Source organism: Sparus aurata, chromosome 19, assembly GCF_900880675.1.
Source record: "Sparus aurata chromosome 19, fSpaAur1.1, whole genome shotgun sequence".
NCBI classification, from domain to species: Eukaryota; Metazoa; Chordata; class Actinopteri; order Spariformes; family Sparidae; genus Sparus; species Sparus aurata.
The window spans coordinates 26,650,712-26,670,366 of record NC_044205.1 but is presented as its reverse complement, the minus strand read 5'-3'; the positions used below and the strand labels follow the sequence as shown (position 1 = coordinate 26,670,366).

Below are 19,655 nucleotides of genomic sequence, written 5' to 3'. Positions count from 1 at the left end.
TGACGTCATTCTTCTTACTGTAAAAAAAGAGGATAGATTCGAGGTCAAGATAGTTACCCGCCCCATTTTGCATGGTCTTCCGCGTCCAACGGTCACATGAATTTTTATAAATACTTCCATTTTGTACATTTTTCTTCAAATCAAGATTTTGTATACAAAATATACAAGATAGAAATACAAAACATATCAATTATTACTCATTGTTATGTATGTATTTATTAGTAAATCTAAAGAAATACAAAAATACAAAATGTTTTTACCATAATTGTGTCGAGATCAAATGTACAGAAACGGAAGAATGACAGCTTAATTAATGAGAGTTAATTGTAAGATTTATTAAGACTTCGCAATAAATTTAAGTGATTGGATTCTCTAAAATCACGTCATATTGTGTTGAATACGGTGAATGCGCATGTTGTATAAAGTTGATTTATTTTTCTTATTTATTTGTATCTTTATTTTTAAACTTTGGGTTAGTCTATGGTATATTTACTTTACTTGTATATACATATTGTTCTTAATAATGTAACACAGTTTTTTTAATGTTCAAAAAATAATTAATCATGTTTGTTTGCCTCTCAAACGCCGTGTACGTTTTAAAGACGAACCCGGAAGTGCGCAGCAGTGAACCCTCCCGCGGGCTCCTCCTCTGCCCGCAGTGGGACGAAGCGGAAGAGAGTCCTCTCGGCTGTGTTGTGCTCGTGCCTGCTGCATCTCCTCAGAGGGAAAACATCGTCTTTTGTTCGCTGTGTTTACATCCGAGTCCGGAGCCTACAGAACAGCACCGGACCGCCACGACACCAGGAGGGGATGGAGCCTCACGGCAGAGACGACCCAAAGGGACCGGTACTTCACATCGTGGTGGTTGGATTTCACCACAAAAAGGGCTGTCAGGTAGGTGAACCTCTGCTCTGTGCTAGCTAAGCTAACTGCTAGCTTGCTGTCTCTTCCTTGTGAGTTGATTTTGCCTAAAAAAAGGGACATTTCCGCTGTTTTGCTTCCTGATCTGGCGGTTATGGAGTGTCATCCGGCGGACTGACAGTGTCGCGGTGACATTACACAGGCAGCAGCTCTGTGCAGGCTGATCCACAGGCTGACATGCAGTGAAGGGGAGGCTGTGTCTAACATCAGCTGTTGGCTCTGGGCTCTCAGGGTTATATAACATGTGCTCTGCTGCCAGCCTGGACATCTTTTCACTCCAGTGTGCTGAGCAGCAGCAGCACTGGGTTGTTTTTATTACCACAGGCTGTTCTCAGAGCTCCTGGATTCTCTGTTTGTCTGAGATTTACCTCCCTGTCATCATGATGGATGTCAGCAGTGAGAGGATGATGTGTTGGGTGACTGCTGGTGCTTTAATAGAAGCCTTTAATCTGAGTTACGGCTGTTTCCCTGCAATAAACTGCAGCAGAGACATTTAGTCTGCCGTGTGTGTTCTTGTTGTGTGGTTGTGTAATTTGCGTCTCTTGCACAAGAGATTAAACTTCCTGAAGAGATAAAACGCGAGGAATTAATTATTTCACAAAGCAGTGTTGCTCAAAGGATGAAAACATAACATGGCTCCATCCAAGTGTCTCCAAGCTGCAAGATTTATCTGGAAGATGGTTTTTTATGAGGGTTTGTGTGCAAGATGTCGGCTAGTAAAGTCACCAGATCAATGTTTTAATTAGTGATTAATCTGCACAATATTTCCACAAGTAACTGTCTCATTGTTTGGTCCTTAAAATGTCAGGAAATTGGGAAAAACCGCCACATGAGTCATCAGTGACGCCTTTAAAATGCTTCAACAAACAAAGAAAAGCAGCAAATCCTCATATTTAAGAAGCTGGAACCAGAAAGTGTTCGACATGTTTTATTGGAAACTATCAATCTCTCATCAGAACAGTTTGAGACTGATTGTCTGTCAGCTCTACGTCTCACTGTTTCCCTCCGCAGAGTTTGGTTTGGTTTCTTTTTACCTAACTTGTTCATTCAAAGGTTTGAAGTGATCCGCTTCACTCGCACTTTGTTCTGATATCATTCCACCTGAATTAAACAGAACCCCGACAGACAAACGTCTCCTGTTGGTTCTGCTGTTTTGCAGAAAAAAGAACATGTCTCTCCGTGCCGTCGGCTGTCGGCCTCCTGCAACGACAACTGTGTGTGTTTAACACCTTCTAATCAGTGAAAGTGTGTGTGAGGCGCCTCTGATGCGTCGTCTGCATTCATTACATTTACAGGCCGTAAAACACCTGAACACTGATCCTCCTCCTCCTCCTCCTCCTCGTCCTCCTCGTCCTCGTCGTCCTCGCTGCTCTCCATCTGGACCGACCGTCTCTGTCTGGGCCGTGTGAGCAGCTGCTGTTCACAGGCCGAACATAAAAAAGACATTTCTGGATGCAGAACTGAGACAGAGGACGCTCTTTGTTTCAGGGCTGTTGCCTCGGGCCGGGCAGGTTATCTGATAGGGGGTCAGCGATCTCCTGCTGGGTATCAGATTGGGTTCTGGCTCTTTAATCCGTCTTCTCTTACAGCCTCTCTGGACCCCCCCCGTCCTTCTTTCATTCACCTGCCGCCCATCTGTTTCTCCGGCAGGAAGCTTATTGAAGAGATGTGTTTTTATTGGAGCATCACTCCTCCCAAGTGGGTTAGCAGCACCTCGCCCTGAGGGAGCGCGCTCGAAGCATTGTGTCGTTCAGGACCAGCAGGTTTCAGGTTAATCCTGTCGGCGCTGGCAGGAAGGCCGATTCGTCTGTAGCTCAGTGAGACAGAACGACGTTCATACGTAACAAAAGAGAAAGAGCCTCATGATGACACAGAAAAGAGTGAAGAAATATTAAAATAATGCAGACGAACAGGGACAAAAGTAGGTTTTTAAAGCAGCACATGACAAGTAAAGTGTCCAGGAACTTAAACCTGCAGGACGAAACTCTCCCGTGATTGAGATGCTAATGAAGACTTTGTTCCAGGTTGAGTTCTCGTACCCGCCGCTGCTGCCAGACGAGGGTCATGACAGCAACCTGCTGCCGGAGGAGTGGAGGTACCTCCCGTTCCTGGCTCTGCCCGACGGAGCGCACAACTACCAGGAAGGTACGTCACACCCACTGTGTGTGTGTGTGTGTGTGTGTGTGTGTGTTTGTGTTACAGGGTGGAGGTGAAGTAGATGTAAACTGATCAACCACATCATTAAAACCACTAACACACTTCCCACAAACTCACACGCAAAGTCTGCAGGAGCGTTAGAGTTCAGATATTTGGATGCAGATGGTGTAAAAAAGCCACTTTGAGTCCATTATTGAGTTTTTGAACAAGTGAAATAGAGTCAGAAAGATGTTTTTTTTTTTTTACCCTTTTTATTGCAGTCGACAGTGACGGGATGAAGCTGTGATTCTGTGAAAGCAGGTGTCATGTTTGAACAGGCAAACATCCTGCAGGGTGTAAAGAGCGAGACGGTTTCTCTGGCGATCTGTCCCGTGTTGTTGTGGCTGCCGTCATGTGACAGTCCTGTGGTTCACTGCCACCGCTCTTCATCCTGTCCTGGGAAGGCAAACAGCAGGAACTGAGTCAGAGTTCAGCTGAAACTGGAGAGGATCTGTCTGCTGCTGCTGGTTTCTGTCGCAGGAATCGGCCTCAGCTTCATCTTTCGTGTGTTTTGAATTAAATAAAAGAGGATGTGACAGACGGCCTCTCGGCTCCGCGGCTCATAAAAGCAGCAGTCGCACCGATACGAGCGGGTGTTTTATGTTTTATCACTGGTGTTAACATTACTAAAGATTAACAGTCATCACATGAGAGCACGGTTATTGTCGACTTCCTGCGTCTCTCAGGAGACGAAGCTCATGTGTGTCTGTTTTGTAGTTTGAACATCAGTCTAGGAGCCAGTTTCTGAACTGGTTTCATATCGGTGGCGTTAACAGAAGAAAAGTCACAGTTTAATGATTTTTTGGGTGTGTGTGTGTGTGTGTGCTTTTGTCCCACAATGCACTGCGAGAGAGGAAGTGGTGGGAGCTGCCGACAGCTGCCAAATAAGATAAGAAAGGTATTGATCAACGAGGAGGAAATTCAGGTGTTGCAGCGCCACAGAAGAGAAAGAACAAGATCAGGATTATAATGAATAAACGCAGACTGAAGAACATTTAAACAGCGGTGATCGATAACGATCAGCAGCATCGAATCATCTCTGAACGTCTCAGATCTCAGGAAAGCAAGAATGAGCTTGTGTTCCTGAACATGTGAGCCGTGCAGCCGGCTGTGATTCTGCCTCGCTCCAGATGCTCGGCCTCCGTCGGCTCTCGTTAATCTCTGACGTTCACGATCTGACCTCTGCGACTCCGCCGCCGCTTCGTCCAGAGGAGATCGTAACCACGTTACAAACCGCTCCTCGTCAGAGGGGATGGAGGCTGACGGTCGTGGCATTTCCCTCGCCGCTAACGTGATATTTGTAGAAGACATTAAACTGCATGTTAACTCGCCTCTCTTGTTGTTGTTTTGCAGACACGGTGTATTTCCACCTGCCGCCGCTCAGCGGAGACATGAAGTGTGTTTACGGAGTTTCATGTTATCGCCAAATAGAAGCAAAGGTCAGTCAGAGATGTTTCTTCTTCTTCTTCTTCTGATTTGTTCCTTTTTTTATAGTTTTCTAATAAAGACGTCTGTCCTTTTCCTGACATCACATCTTCTTCGTGTGTTCTTGATTTGATCGGATTTGAACGTGAACTTCCTGTTCTGTTTGTGTCCGTCGTGACGTCAGCGTGAGGTCGTCGGCCGAGCGATGAGTCACGCAGCGGCCTCGCTGTGATCCCTCACATCTAAACTTTCATATTTTCAATTCGTCCTCTCTCTCTCAGGCCCTGAAGGTCCGACAGGCTGACGTCACCCGGGAGACGGTTCAGAAGAGCGTCTGCGTCCTCAGTCGAGTGGTGAGTCGGGATAAAAGATAGGAAAGTCAACATGACGGCTCCCAGATGTGAAGTCGTCTTTTCATGTGTCCCAGCAGAGATTTAAATGACTCGCAGACACGATTTAATGGTGTAAAGTTGATCCAGTAAAATCCTCCGAGACAACGTGACACCAGACGAGCTGTTAGATGTCCTGAGTCGAACTTCAGTGAAGAATTCATGTTTTATTTCAAACTTTACAGTTGAACTTATTCACTGATCACTTATTAAAACGTTGGGAAAGGCAGTTAGTGATGATATATTCACTTTAAATGACATTGTGATATTTTTAGGCTGTGTTGTGATACATTAAATGTATCTCCATATTTTTAAATCTCCTCTATATCACTTAATAAATAATCTGCAAGTGTCTGTTTTGGTAGTTTGGTAGCTTATTAAATGCTTCATATTCCTAAAGGAAAGGAAAGGGCATGAAAGGAAAGGAGAGAAGAGGAGAGGAAAGGAAATGAAGTGAAATGAAAGGAAAGGAGAGGAAAGGAAAGGAAAGGAAAGGAGAGGAGAGGAGAGGAAAGGAAAGGAAAGGAGAGGAGAGGAAAGGAAAGGAAAGGAAAGGAAAGGAGAGGAGAGGAGAGGAAAGGAAAGGAAAGGAAAGGAAAGGAGAGGAAATGAAAGGAAAGGAGAGGAGAGGAAAGGAAAGGAAAGGAAAGGAGAAGGAAATGAAAGGAAAGGAAATGAAATGAAAGGAAAGGAAAGGAAATGAGAGGAGAGGAGAGGAGAGGAAAGGAAAGGAAATGAGAGGAAAGGAAATGAGAGGAGAGGAAAGGAAAGGAAATGAAAGGAAAGGAAATGAAATGAAAGGAAAGGAAAGGAAGGAAATGAGAGGAAAGGAAAGGAAATGAAAGGAAAGGAAAGGAAATGAAAGGAAAGGAAATGAGAGGAAAGGAAATAATGTCATAAATTAGATTTTCTTTAATCAAATTCTATTGTCCAGCTGCCTCCACTCTTGTTTTTGCTCACAACTACAAAATACACTTTAGTCAAAATAAACTCAGTATTCAACACTTAGATGGAGATAAACTGCGATGATTGACGCCTCATTCGACCAGTTAGGAGCCTCTATGCCCGCCCTGTGGCCTGCAACAGCCAGCGAGTGCTTTCATAGACAGGAGACGACTCCTTGCTCCGCCCCCTCTCCCTCCTGAGCCACTCACACACCAGCTTTCGGATGATTGACGCCTCATGTAGCCAATGAGATTTCAAATCCGTGAATATATCATTAAAAAGGGTTTTAAAGCCTCCACAGTATCTAAATGTGTGTTTTTAATTATTTTATATGCTTAAAGTTGGCGTAAAGAAGGAAATAAAGAAGTTTAATGAGATTAATGTTCCTCTTATTTGTATTTTGAGCTCACAACATGGCTTTCATTCGCTCAACATCTGGATATTTCCTCAGAAAAACATGTGTGAAGTGTTTATTATCAGTGATATTGTTATTAAATTTGAACTTGCACCATGTGAGACGATAAACTGTGGACTCAGTGTGTTTTACAATCTTGTTTGATCACATTGTGTTTGATCTGCAGCCTCTCTACGGTCTGCTGCAAGCTAAACTACAGCTCATCACACACGCCTACTTCGAGGAGAAAGACTTCTCACAGATCTCCATATTAAAGGTGAGTTGATCTGAAACCTGAATCCGTTTTACTGTTTCTTCTGTTATCGGCTTCACTCACTTCCTGTTTCCTACCTGCAGGAGCTGTACGACCACATGAACGGCTCTCTGAGGGGTTCGGCTCTGGAGGGATCGCAGGTTTATCTCGGTACGTTAAGTCACACTGGACAGAAAAACCTGCTAAAACACAAAACATCTGGGTTTAGGTGTCAGAGAGAAAAGAGGAACAGCTGTTTGAATACCATTTACATTGAATTTATGAAAGAAAACAACATTTATCGACCGTAAACACGTTAAATTTTACCAATACAGTAAACAGAAACCAATATAGGCCACTTCTTTGTTGCTCGCCACCAGACTCCCTTTGAAAACCGTTTAATTTTGTGAGTTTTTGCTGTAAGAGAATCTTTAAAAATGTTATAAAACACAGTTTACAATAAATTTGCACTTATTTGGACCTTCTGGTAAATTCGGCAAATGTCCTACATTCAGTTTCTTTTCTCCTTTGTGTGAAAAAGCATCATGTCTGGTTCATCATATTTCACCATTTACACTTAATTTATGAAAGAAAACAACATTTATTGACCGTAAACACGTTAAATTTTACCAGTACAGTAAACAAAAACCAATATAGGTATCTTCTTTGTTTATCACCACCAGACTCCATTTGAAAATCACTCGATTTTGGGAGTTTTCACTTGAAGAGAAACTTTAAAAACGTTACAAAACACAGTTTACAACAAATTCTTACTTATTTGTGCCTTCTGGTAAATTCGGCAAATGTCCTACGTTCAGTTTCTTTCCTTTTTTGTGTGAAAAAGCATCATGTCTGCACATAAATGTCAAAAGATTCCTAATTTGTTGACTGTTTGTACATATTTCACCATTTACACTGAATTTATGAAAGAAAACAACATTTATCGACTGTAAACACATTAAGTTTTACAAATACAGTTAACACAAACCAATAATGGCCACTTCTTTGTTGCTCGCCCCCAGACTCCCTTTGAAAATTGCTCAATTTTGGGAGTTTTTGCTTTAAGAGGAACTTTAAAAACGTTACAAAACACAGTTTACAACAAATTCTTACTTATTCTGGCCTTCTGGTAAATTCGGAAAATGACCTACATAAAGTTTCTTTCCTTCTTTGTGTGAAAAAGCATCATGTCTGCACCAAAATGTCAAAAGATTCCTCATTTGTTGACGCTCTTGTTTGTGTGTTCAGGTTTATCTCCGAGGGATTTAATTCTGCACTTTCGACACAAGGTAGAAAACACAAACTGAGCAAAGACGTTGATGTCTGGTTTTATAACAACGTCAGTAATCCTTTTTATTTCTCCATCACAGGTTCTCATCCTCTTCAAGCTCATTCTGCTGGAGAAGAAGGTTCGAGAAGCTTTTTCTGCTTTGCGGCAAAATGTTTGAAAAGTGACACTGAATTTCTTGTTTTTAATGATTTGGTTCGTTTTGTTTGCAGGTGCTGTTCTACGTGTCTCCTGTCAACAGACTAGTCGGAGCTCTGATGACAGTTTTATCACTGTTCCCAGGTCAGCAACTCCCAAACACATAAAGAAATAAAAGCTTTCCTCTCGCACTTAAAATCAGGCTTTTGTAAGGAATTTTGTACCAAAGCTATTGGATTAAAACGAGGTGTTATTTAACTGAAACCAACAGGTAAACAACACTTTATAGCTAACTAGATAATTACAAAGCCCAGAACTGCCAAAGTAATACTTAAAAATGCCTTTTAAATGCACCGAAATGAACATTAAATGAATACAGGAGCAAATTAAAAGACAAATAACCATTTATGTCACATTATATTTAGTAATTAATTTCTTTTTTTGTTGTTGTTGTATTATCTTTATTGTGTTTAATGGCTTATTTATTTATCTATTTGTTTGTTTTTCAGATTTGGGCAGTTTAAGTTCTCTGTTATATTATTAATACATATTATAAAATAATATTATAATTATTAAACTAAAGTTGAGCAACTAAAATTAGAAAACGCACTCTTGAAATTAAAATAAAAAACAAAATAAAGATTTAAAAATTAATAAAAAATAGAAAAACTATATAAAAAAAAAAACTATGAAATTATTATAGAAAAAGTTTAAAGGTATGGAAATGTATATTATATATATATATTTATTATTTATTTGTTTGTTTTTTTACATTTTGGCAGTTTGAGTTCTCTATTTTATTATTACTACATATTATAAATATTAAACTAAAGATGAACAAGAGCAAAACTGAAATTAGAAAACGCACTAAAATACTCAAATTAAATATTAAATAAATATTGAGTATTTTTAAATATTAAAATACTGTATAACCAATCAGATTAGTGTCTTAAATCCTAAACAACAACAGAAAACTTTTAAAATTACACAAAAAAAACAAGTTATTTCTTCTTAAAGCGTCTGAAAGTCTCACATCAACCATCGGGCAGCTAACGGCTAACTGGATTAGCTGTAATGAAATGAAGCGGTGCTGACCTTTTCTCTGCGCTCTGATTGGTTCAGGGATGATCGAGCATGGCCTGGTGGACTCGTCCCACTACAGGCCGAAGAGCAGCGTGTCGGAGGACCCGAGCCTGGCGGAGAGCGCCGAGGAGTTCGTCTCCGTGTCCGTCACCGACATCGGCGACACCGCGCTGGACCTGGAGCCCGCCGCAGAGTCTCTGTCCTCCGGTAACAGCGCCGAGGGCGACAACCACCTCCTCAAACCGCCGTCACGCACCTCGCCAGAGTCCTCCGAGAGCGACTGGGAGACTCTGGACCCCAGCGTGTTGGAGGAGAAAGAGGCAACGGAGGGGAAAGACACGGCGGCGGACCTAACAGACGCCTTTGAGTCCAAGCCGGGGACGCCCATCACTGTGCAGCCGCAGTCCGGCAGCGGTCAGGGAGTCGTCCCGGGTCTGGTGTCCGGTCTGGAGGAGGACCAGTACGGCCTGCCGCTCCCCCTCTTCACCAAGGTAACGCCTGAGAACTCTCGTTGTCAATCACATCCAAGACAGTCTTTAAAGTTTGGAAAATGCTGAGTATGAATCTCCCTCCTGTTCGTCAGGGTTACCTGTGTCTGCCCTACATGGCGCTGCAGCAGCATCACCTGCTGTCAGACGTGACGGTGCGAGGCTTCGTTGCCGGGGCGACCAACATCCTCTTCCGACAGCAGCGGCACCTCAGCGACGCGATCGTGGATGTAAGTCCTGCGTGAACGTATCCATGAACCCCCCGAGCAGGTTTCACAGTAACAACACCGGAACTTCTTCTTCTTCTTCTTCTTCTTCTTCTTCTTCTGTGGTTCGTGTCACAGGTGGAGGAAGCCGCCGTCCACATCCAGGACCCGGAGCTCCGCAAGATCCTGAGCCTGACGACGGCGGACCTGCGCTTCGCCGACTACCTGGTGAAGCACGTGACGGAGAACCGCGACGACGTCTTCCTGGACGGGACGGGCTGGGAGGGCGGAGACGAGTGGATCCGAGCCCAGTTCACCCTCTACCTCCACTCCTTACTGTCCTCCGCCTTACAGGAAGGTGCGGCTCGTTGCCTCGCACGTCTTCATTAACACGATATTTAAATCACTTATCCAGAGTATCTGCAGGCGGTGAGAAGTCGTTAAATACATCTGAGCTTAATTGAAGTTTTGTTTTAAGTACAGAACGTCATAAAGACGTCCACTCGTTAATTTAAAACACCTCCTGAAACTGTTCGAGCAGTTTTTGAAAGCATTCGTTTGTTTTTTTTAGACTGATTTCGATTATTTTCACCCCAATTTCAAAGTAAACGTTTTGAGAGACGTAGATGGATCGGCAGGTGAATAAAGGAAACATCTGGATTGGAAGACACTCACGGAAATACTGGAATAGATTTGTTATTCCTGACAGAAAGGACGAGAACTGAAAGACTCCGGGACGAGTTTTCAGGACTCTGAACCGTCAATCTGCTGACATTTGTTCACAAAAACAAAAGAAAAGGGATAAAATGTCAAATAAATCTCCTTTTTCAAAGTAAAACGACGATAGAAGACGATGTAAACACACGTTAAAGCTTAAAAAAATGTCAGATTTACCCTTTAATACATCTAACAAATGCACCGACTCTTCTTCTTTCTTCAAGTTGAGTTGATTTTCTGTGTTTTCTAAAGAGTTTGTCATCGTCGGAAGAAGCTGTGATCATCATTCTCAGCGCACGTAATTAACTTTCTAGAGAGTAAATCCAGTTACTCTGCTTGTTGTCCTCTGTTCAGATAACGAGCGGCTGCTGGCTGATTACGGCGCTCCGTTCGTCACCGCCTGGAAGATCTCCCACAACTACCGAGTGTGGTACAACAACAAGCACCCCGCCATGGCCGCCATCACCCCGGGGTAGGTGTGACGGCGAGGGAATCTGGAGTTTCTTTGACATTTAATTGTTGTGTCATGAATGTTTGACCTCTTTCTCTGTTGCAGACACCCGTTCCAGGGTCAGTACAGCGTGGCGGACGTGAAGCTGCGACTCTCACAGTGAGTCTTCTTCTGTTCGTAATGCAAAGATCTGTTTTTAAACTCCTCAGCAGCGTCAAACGCTGTAAAATTATAAAGACAGAGCGTCGTAAACAACACAGGAGCAGATCTGTGATCAGAGGACTCTTCTGCCCTCTTGTGGCGACAAGATGCTACAAAACACGACACTCACAAGAATCCATCTTCTCCAAATATAAGAAAATGTGACAAACAAGGACGTAAATATTTAAAAGACTTAATTATGATGATTTATCATTAAAAATGCGACATGTTTCAACCACCAGGGCTCCGAAAAACAAAGAACCAGGCTGTTACTTCTTATTTCTGCGTCCTACTCCTTTAAAAAGTTCATATAAAACCTCAAATCAGAGTTTTTCAGCCATCGAATTAATTCAGTCATTTTGTCTGATTCTTTCTCCGTGTTTTACTCTCAGACACCTGACCGTGCTTTTACTTTGAAGGGGCTGAAAGCAGATAAAGGCCCGCGGTGTGTTTGGATCGACTCTGTTCTGGTTTTGGACGTAGATATATTGAAACACTTCTGTCAGAATGTTCCCGATATCGTTCTGTTGATTTGTGCGCACATTTTTTACCTATAACGGTAATTTGAGAGCGAGAATTAAGCTGCTAAAGAGTGTAAAAACTAGATGTTGTTTCCTGTAGACGCTGCTCGGACTCAGTCCTTCCTTCAAGTCCACAAATTTCACGTTATGTTGGTGAAATTTCTTTTAAAGTACAAGAGTTCTGGCTACATGGGGCTCATTCTGATACTAAAAAGGGAAAAAAAAATCTATAATTAACACATTTTAACACTAAAAACAATAAAGTTAGTGTCCAAAAACGACTTTAAATCATCTTTTTGTATGTAAAGAAATACGTTTTATATCAGACAACAGACGTACGTTTCCACAAAAACTTCCAACTGGTTTCTTCTGATCGTGTGATTTTAATATCAACCTGCAGGTCAGAAAATCTACATTTCTGGTCCTAAATGTCATAATTACAACTTGATAATCAAGAATAAATGTGTTTCCTGCTGAGGAGTTAGTTACCAGCTGTTTATTAACTGCTAGCACTTTTATTTTCAGCATGTTTGGAGGTAAATATTGTGTTTATTTCGGGGGAATTTGAAAGATATCGGATTGTTGAAGTCTCCAGATCTTTAACAGAATCAGCGGGGAAACATTGAGACCGCTGCAGCAGGCAGTGAGTCACTACATGCTGCGTTTGAGGAGGTTATAGCGGCTCAGGAGGGCGTCATGGCGGCGTGTCGGGGCGTCTCATATCAGCTGAGCTATTAATTATGAGCGAGTTTCATTCTCAAAAAAAAAAAGCTGGAGGCGTCGTCGGCCTCGACTCCGGTTTCATCCCGGCAGAGTGTCGATGAAAGGCGACTCCGAGCGCCGCGACTCGCGTTACGTGTAGTTGAGTGTGTGTGTGTGTGTGTGTGTGTGTGTGTGTGTGTGTCCGTCCCTCACTTCGCTTCACGGCGAGGACGCGGTCTTTCCTTACCGCCGGGTGTTCGGTGACACGGCCTCTGTGAACTTCCTCAGTAAACAAACACACGTTTTTATGGACCCGAGTCGACTCGTGTGGCGGCTGTTCACGGGTTTCTGACATTTCACACTCATGTAAACTGAAAGTCTTTGGATTTTTTGGATATATTTCAGATTGTTGGCGTGTTTGTGGAGCAGGAGGAGTTACAGGAGGCTCTGCCGGCCCCCTCGCCGCTCTATAAAACTCTGGATATAGCCGGTGTTGGGAGGCAGGGAATTTGGCGTTCCTCCATCGGGAGCGTCTCGTTTCCTGCCTCAGCTTTGTGTTTGTGATTCACCCGATCTGGAAAAGTGTGTGTGAGGTTTTCCTTTTCGTCAAGTGTCGCTGAGGGATGATGAAATCCTCCTCACCCGGACAAAAACAGACTAAAGGCCTTTATATGATCCCAGGAATACTCTGAGAATAATAAAGATGGACTGATTTCTTTCCACTCGAGCCTGAAAACACCAGAAGTAGATTTACTGTGACGAAAACAGGCGACAAGCTCAAGTTTCTCTATTCAGTCAGAGCGATCGATCTCCTGATTCAACAGTCGGCTGAGAAAAGGCGCCAGCAAGGTGTCGAGTGCGTCCGCTGAGAGAGAACATCCAGTTCATGGGAGGAATGAAAGAGTTTTGCAGCTTCTAAACTTTCTAGACGTTATCAGACCGAATACATCGAGTCATTCTGGCTTTTTTGCGTCACATGATGTCGTAGTTACACTGTGTCAAACCAGGACGCTCGTCTTTGTGTTTCTTTATTAAATCTGTGATCAGGACACAGTTGTAGACTCGTCGCTCTCTGGTGGACGAGTCCTGTAACTGTGACGCTGTTTCGTGTTGCTGATCTGCCGGTGTTCAGCACAACACCTCAGCCAGTGTGCTGAGTTTACTTCCTGGGCATCGTATCACCTGTTCGGACTCTAATCTGGGACATTTTCTGACTCCAGAGCGCTTCCTCGCTCGCTTTAACGGCAGAAAACCCGTCTGTTCTCCTGCATCTCGTCTCTGAACGCTGTGGGCCACTTGGACTCGATGCTGGTGGAGAAAGTCAAAGAGGAAAGCTGAGTCCATCAGTTTTTGTCTCTCAAAAGAACTGAAACCTCGTCTCTACGCACGACTTCCTTGTGAATGTGCTGTGTTGCATGTTTGTCTGGACAAAGAGCGTCCGGTGGCAGCAGAGTCAGAAAACAGTCATGTGACGAGCTTCAGGCGGACGCTCGCTCGCTCGCTCGCTGTCTTTATTGTCGGCGTGCAGCACAAGGATGATGTTTATTTGGGTCAGCCGGCGAGATGGAGCGCCGTCTCTCAGAGGCTTCGGGGGGGGGAAACTCAGATCATGAGATCATTTCACCACAGTGTTTCCATCGCAACACCATCAACATTGTTTCCTTCGCTCTGGACGTCTTTTGAATTCTTTCACTCACATTTTCCTGCGATCGAGGTCGATTTTATATAAAATATTCTGCACACAAAGCTCGTCAGCACCGCGGGGCTTTTACTTTGAAAGATAAAGACAAAAAGGAAGTGTTGGCTCGGCCGGGGAAAGATTCCTGTCGGAGCTGCCTGGATTATCCATCCTAGCAACAAGCGCCTAGCAACCCCCCCCCCCCCCCCCCCCCTCCTCCTCACTCGGCTTGTTGTTGGGTCGGATCCGCTCGGCGTCCCCGTGAGTGACGGCGCCGCGGGACGTCAGTCTGACTTGCGAGACGCCACAGAGGCGGCGAGTCGTGGTTGCCAGCTCACGCTCCACCGGGCATCACACACACACACACACACACACACACACACTCTGAATCTCAACAGATGCTTCAGTTTACGTCTCTCGTGGACCAATCAGGACGAAGACGGCATCAAGTTAAAGTCTTCACTTCATCTTTAAATCCTTCCTTCGGTTAGAAACCCGTCTGGATGAATATTCACCGTCGCCGTCGAGCGATTTCTGTCTTTGTTTCCCGTCAGAACGTCAGGTGAAGTTCCGTAGAGCTTCACGGTGAAACAGATAATAAAGAAACGTCTGCAGAACATTGTCCAACATGATCCAGGTCTACAGAAGTCCCCGATATATTATAGATATTATAAATAATGCCTTTTAAATCAAGTTGGGATCTCGAGGCTTCCAGGAACTCCGAAGCTGTTGATGCTTAATTAGCACAAAATCCAACATGGCGGCTCCACGAGACGTTGACCTTGTGCGTCCAATTCTGAAGATTTTGCGTTTCATTTAACAAGGCCGAGTCTCATGTTTCTTGCTCGTTCTGTCTCGTGGAAATTAGATATCAGATAATGTCAGTTGAATTGTGTTTGTTTGTGAACCTCCTTGTTTCTTCTTCGTGTCTGCTGCAGCTCGGTGCAGAATAGCGAGCGAGGGAAGAAGATCGGGAACGCCATGATGACCACCAGCCGCAGCGTCGTGCAGACGGGGAAGGTCGTAGGTAAGAAAAACCACGAAAAACAAACACGGAGGTTTCACCAAAGTAAGAGAATCTCAGGCGGTCTGATGACGAGGAAGTGCCTGCTACACCCTCTTCACACCCTCGGCGGCCATTTTTCTATTTTTTGTTGGTTTGTAGGCAGGATTACACAAAAACTACTGAACACAATTCCACAATATTTGGCTGGAGGATGAGTCTCAGTCGAGAATAGCGCCCAGTAAGTTCTGGTGCGAATCCTGACAAACAGACGGATCCAGGACCAGTTTCTTTTAGCACCACGTTTTTCAGTGTTTTCGCTAATTAACAAACAGATCTGGTATCTGTGTCTCCTATACCTCCTTGAATCACGCTGTTCTCCACCTCTGCTCTCAGGTCAGTCGGTGGGCGGAGCGTTGACCAGCGCCAAGTCAGCCATGTCGTCCTGGTTCTCGACGCTGGCCCAACCTGCAGCCGGACCCCCGACAGAACCAGCCACGGAGGCGAAACCCTGAAACCTGAACCCTCCTGGTCCTGCTGATCTTCTGGCTGCTGTGAGTGAAGCCCGAGCTGCTTTTTAATGAAGGATGAGATCTTCAGAATCAAGAACTCTAAAAGAACCCGGGGACGCCGGTCTGGACTGGACTAACTGTACAGCCCCGGATCCACTGTGAGACCGGCCGGCGCCATCGATCAAAAACCAGGCTGCCTCCCAAGCGAGCGCCTGCTCGTGTTTGCTGGATGAGACACTACAGATGCTGTCGTTGGGTTTGCGGTGTTCAGTAGAGTTTGTCCTTATATCCGACTGTACTGCTGAGAAATTATGTTCAAAAACAAAACAAAACAAAACAAAAAAAAATAATAATAAGAATGATGTCACAGGATTTGACAGAAGAGCTGCATGAGACCTTTTTTAGATTTTAAACTCCGTCTGGCTCGCGTTCAGTGTGGTGACATAGTGGTTGTCGTGGTAACAGCATGACATTTAATTGTTTATGCTGAAATTAATAATTATTTTCATCATTGGTCAGTTTGTGAATTGTTTTCGTTGAGTCTAAAATATGTCCGAAAAATCTACAACACAATTTCCCCCCCATACAAATCGGATTAATAATAGCCAGCTAATTGTGTTAGCGTTAGCTTACTTGCTAAAATGCTTTAGCTACTGTTACAAGAGTGATTCTAGAGAAGTGTGCAGTAATTATTAATAAGAAGTTCTATCACAAAAGTTAGCTTTGGAGAGGTAGCTAGCAAAAAATGGCTGCGTTTAGCTAACTGTTAGCTAAGCACGCTAAATGTTGTGTTAACAAAAGATGTAAATCGTCACTGATAATACTTTAATTAAACCTCCAATCATTTGACTAAGACGTTTACAGTTAACTGAAGCATTTTAGCTAGCAAGAAAATGCTAATAATGTTAGCTAGCTAATGCAACTTAGAAGTTTTTATATTGTAACATTACCAGTTAGCCCATTTTTAGCCAAAATTTAGCTACCAAGAAAATACGAACAACGTTAGCTTGCTTATGCTAGTAAGAAATGTTTTGGTTAGTTTGAAATTATGAGAAATTATTTATTAAATAAAACACGTGTTATGTAAACAGAAGTGTGTCTTCCAAATAGTCTTAACTAGCTAACTTTGTAATTTTATCAGTTAGCTTCAGTAAGTTAGCTAGCTAAAAATGGTTGCGGTTAGCTAGTTGTGTTTCAGTTATGCTAGCTAGCCACACGGTCTGATGATTGATAATTGTTCTTTTATGTGCTGCGAGTAAATTAAATATGTTTTAAGTAAGTTTCTAATCAACTGTCTGCCGCTAACTCAAAGCTAATTTCTTTTATATATTCAGTTTTTTACTACTGTTAAAAATAATTTTATCACATTATGTGAGTTTCTGGGCTCTAAACACGTCTTATAAATAACTTGTTCTCCCCATGAATTTGAGACGATATTAAACTAATATAAGCAGCTAATTTTGCATTTTGTGAAGCGGGAAAACACAATATTTTGTATTTTTCTTGATAAACGCCATATCAAATTGATCAGCTCGACACTACAAACATAATTTAACAGCCAAACGCTGTTACTGAAACAACCACGATGTCATTACTTGAATCCTCGTGTCCCTAACACCCGATTCATGATGAAAACCTCCCTTGATACCTATGAAGGAACCTGCAACCCGGCTGTTTGACCCTCATCCGGGCCTTTTTCTACTTCGCTGTCAGAGTATGTATATATATATGTAATCGGGAGAACTATATTTAGTAAATCTGAAGCTAGTTTACGTCAGATATCTTATTTATTTGTTTTGTTATAAACTTGTAATCTCATAAACGTCCCATGTTTTGTCCTGACAACACTGGAACAAGTCGATACCGTTATGTTAAATTCTATTTATGTGACAACAAACATCCGACAACTGTTGGGTTTTAAAAGCGGTCCGGTGAGCATGTTCTGTTCTGTCCCGGTCCAGTGTTACGAGCTGTTAACGCTCGTCATCCCTTCCGGTCTGTAAATCTTTTAACATCGGCTCTAAAATAAAAAAAAAAGCTGCTTCTTGTTTTTCTTTTTCTTTTATTTTTTATCCTCTGATGATCTATTTTCATTTTGTATTTAAAAAGATTTGAATGTATTGTGAACTTAAAAGATTCACAGAGTATTTTTCTTGACAGATGCTTTTAATGTATTTGAGAAGAAAGTGAAACTATAAAACTATATTGCTGTATTAAAAAAATTATTAAAATATAACGCAGACTTTTATTTTTTTAAGTCGAATACATCGAAACAAGTCAACGTCTTTTCGTCCCTCTGAGTTTGTTTGTCCGAGTACAAATGTAGGTAAAAACACACTGATTTTAATTAATGCTGATTATTTATTTAGCAGATTCTGAAGTGTTTCATTGTTTGTCTGAGTTCATGATCTCAAAGAGGAGAAAAATCTAACTTTAGTCGTTTTTATCATGGAAATACTCGTTTTCGACAAGCAGTCGGATTTAAAGACTTTTGGTTTTATTTTGGCAAAACAGGATAAAATGTAATGTTATTTAATTTATTGTCCATCTGTGAAAAATCTGGAGAATTTTTAAAACTATATAGATTTCTTTTCCACATTTTAAGCAAATTTTTATTTGTATTCAGATTTTTTTTTGTCTGTGTGAATTTTACTTTTTTTTTCCCAGGAGAATTTTTTTTGTTTTTTTTTCTTCTATGTTGGAAAATCGAACAAAAAAAACAAAAAAGAGTCAAAGAGAAGAAAAAAAATCATTTTAATAATTTTTTTTAATCACGGATATATTTAATTCTCCTGTTCGACAAGCAGCCGGATTTCAAGAATTTTGGTTTTATTTGTTAAAACAAATGTTTATGCCAGAATAACAAGTTCCTTAATTTTTCCATCTGTAAAAACAAAAATCTGGAGAATTTTCTTTTAAATATTACATTTTTTTCCCACATTTTAAGCAAATTTTTATTTTGTATTCAGCATTTGTTTTTCTCCCAGGAGATTTTTTTTTCTTCCATGTTGGAAAATCGAGTGAAAATTAAAAAAAAATAAAAATTGGGGGATTTTTCTTTGTGTGAAACCAAACGACTTGTTTTGATTTATTTTCCATGAGTGAAATCTTTGTTATTATTATTTATAAAACCATATCAAAAGGTTTTTAGCAGGATAATTTTCTTTTGTGAGGCTTCTTTGTTACAACTGTGCTGTAATACTCACTCTGACCACACGAGGCTGAAGTGCTTCACTTTCATCATGTCGACTAAAACTAATCATGTTTTTCTTCCAGGGAACTTTTTAACGTCTCCGTGCATCGAACACAAGATCGATCTGTTCTGCTCGCTGGTTATCAAACTTGACTGTCGTGATTTTTTTTCACTCATAATAAAAAAATATATTTTCCCAACTTGTGTTTCACACATGGAAATAAAGACGAAACAAAAAACAACAAAAAAACCCCTTTATCCCACTGCTTCGTTTCAAACATTGAAATTAAAAAATGCATCTTGGAAAAAAGAACAAAACATCACGCATGAATAAAAAAGCCTTTTTCTTTTTTTTCTGAATAAAATTAAATTGTCTTTAGAAAAAAAAATATATATTTCAAACTTTCATTAATCAAGTGTTGGAAATACAAGATTTCCTCATGGAAATATAAACAAAATCTTCTGCAAAAAATAAATTTAATTACTATTTTTTGGATTTTCTTTCACACATGACCAAAAAAAGAAAAAAGAAAAATCTCTAGAAAATGTTTTCCCTCTGTTTCATACAATAAAGAATGTTCTCCTGGAAAAAAGAGAAAAAAAAAAGACATTAGTTGAATCAAAAATTCTGTAAGTTTTTCCTTAAAAAAAAATCTAGAAAACTCCTGCTTCGTTTGGAAATTTAAAAAAAATGTATATTGGAAAAAGGAAAAAGAGTAAAACGTGAGTTTGTTTCACACATGGAAAAAAATGTCTTTTTTCAACTTTTATTAACCAAGTGTTGGAAATAAAATATAAAAGATTTCCTCATAAATAAAATATAAAAACACTTGGTTAATAAAAAATCAGAAAGAGGTCACTCACACATTACATTTTTCACGTGAAAAAAACATTCTCACATTAAAAAACATACATTTTTTCCCTCACTTTTATTAACCAAGTGTTGGAAAA

General features: G+C 41.5%; 1 protein-coding gene across 1 annotated transcript; it reads left to right on the top strand.

Annotated features, from left to right (window-relative positions):
- The first annotated feature begins 641 nt into the window (after nucleotides 1–641).
- On the top strand, nucleotides 642–17,747 carry avl9 (AVL9 homolog (S. cerevisiase)). Its single transcript, XM_030398678.1, has 16 exons — nucleotides 642–894; nucleotides 2,946–3,066; nucleotides 4,471–4,556; nucleotides 4,824–4,895; nucleotides 6,458–6,547; nucleotides 6,628–6,694; nucleotides 7,772–7,812; nucleotides 7,894–7,932; nucleotides 8,024–8,093; nucleotides 9,072–9,523; nucleotides 9,616–9,750; nucleotides 9,865–10,084; nucleotides 10,798–10,915; nucleotides 11,000–11,053; nucleotides 14,935–15,023; nucleotides 15,396–17,747. Exons 1-16 carry the CDS (start codon nucleotides 811–813, stop codon nucleotides 15,512–15,514), a joined length of 1,857 nt encoding a protein of 618 aa, XP_030254538.1. The 5' UTR covers nucleotides 642–810; the 3' UTR covers nucleotides 15,515–17,747.
- Nucleotides 17,748–19,655: the final 1,908 nt, after the last annotated feature.

Excerpts from the sequence above, each read along its gene's own strand:
- avl9 (XM_030398678.1), top strand. The coding sequence starts at position 811 with ATGGAGCCTCACGGCAGAGACGACCCAAAGGGACCGGTACTTCACATC. Across the intron at positions 6,548-6,627 it reads CACAGATCTCCATATTAAAG|GAGCTGTACGACCACATGAA; the intron begins GTGAGTTGATCT and ends TCCTACCTGCAG. Across the intron at positions 8,094-9,071 it reads AGTTTTATCACTGTTCCCAG|GGATGATCGAGCATGGCCTG; the intron begins GTCAGCAACTCC and ends TGATTGGTTCAG.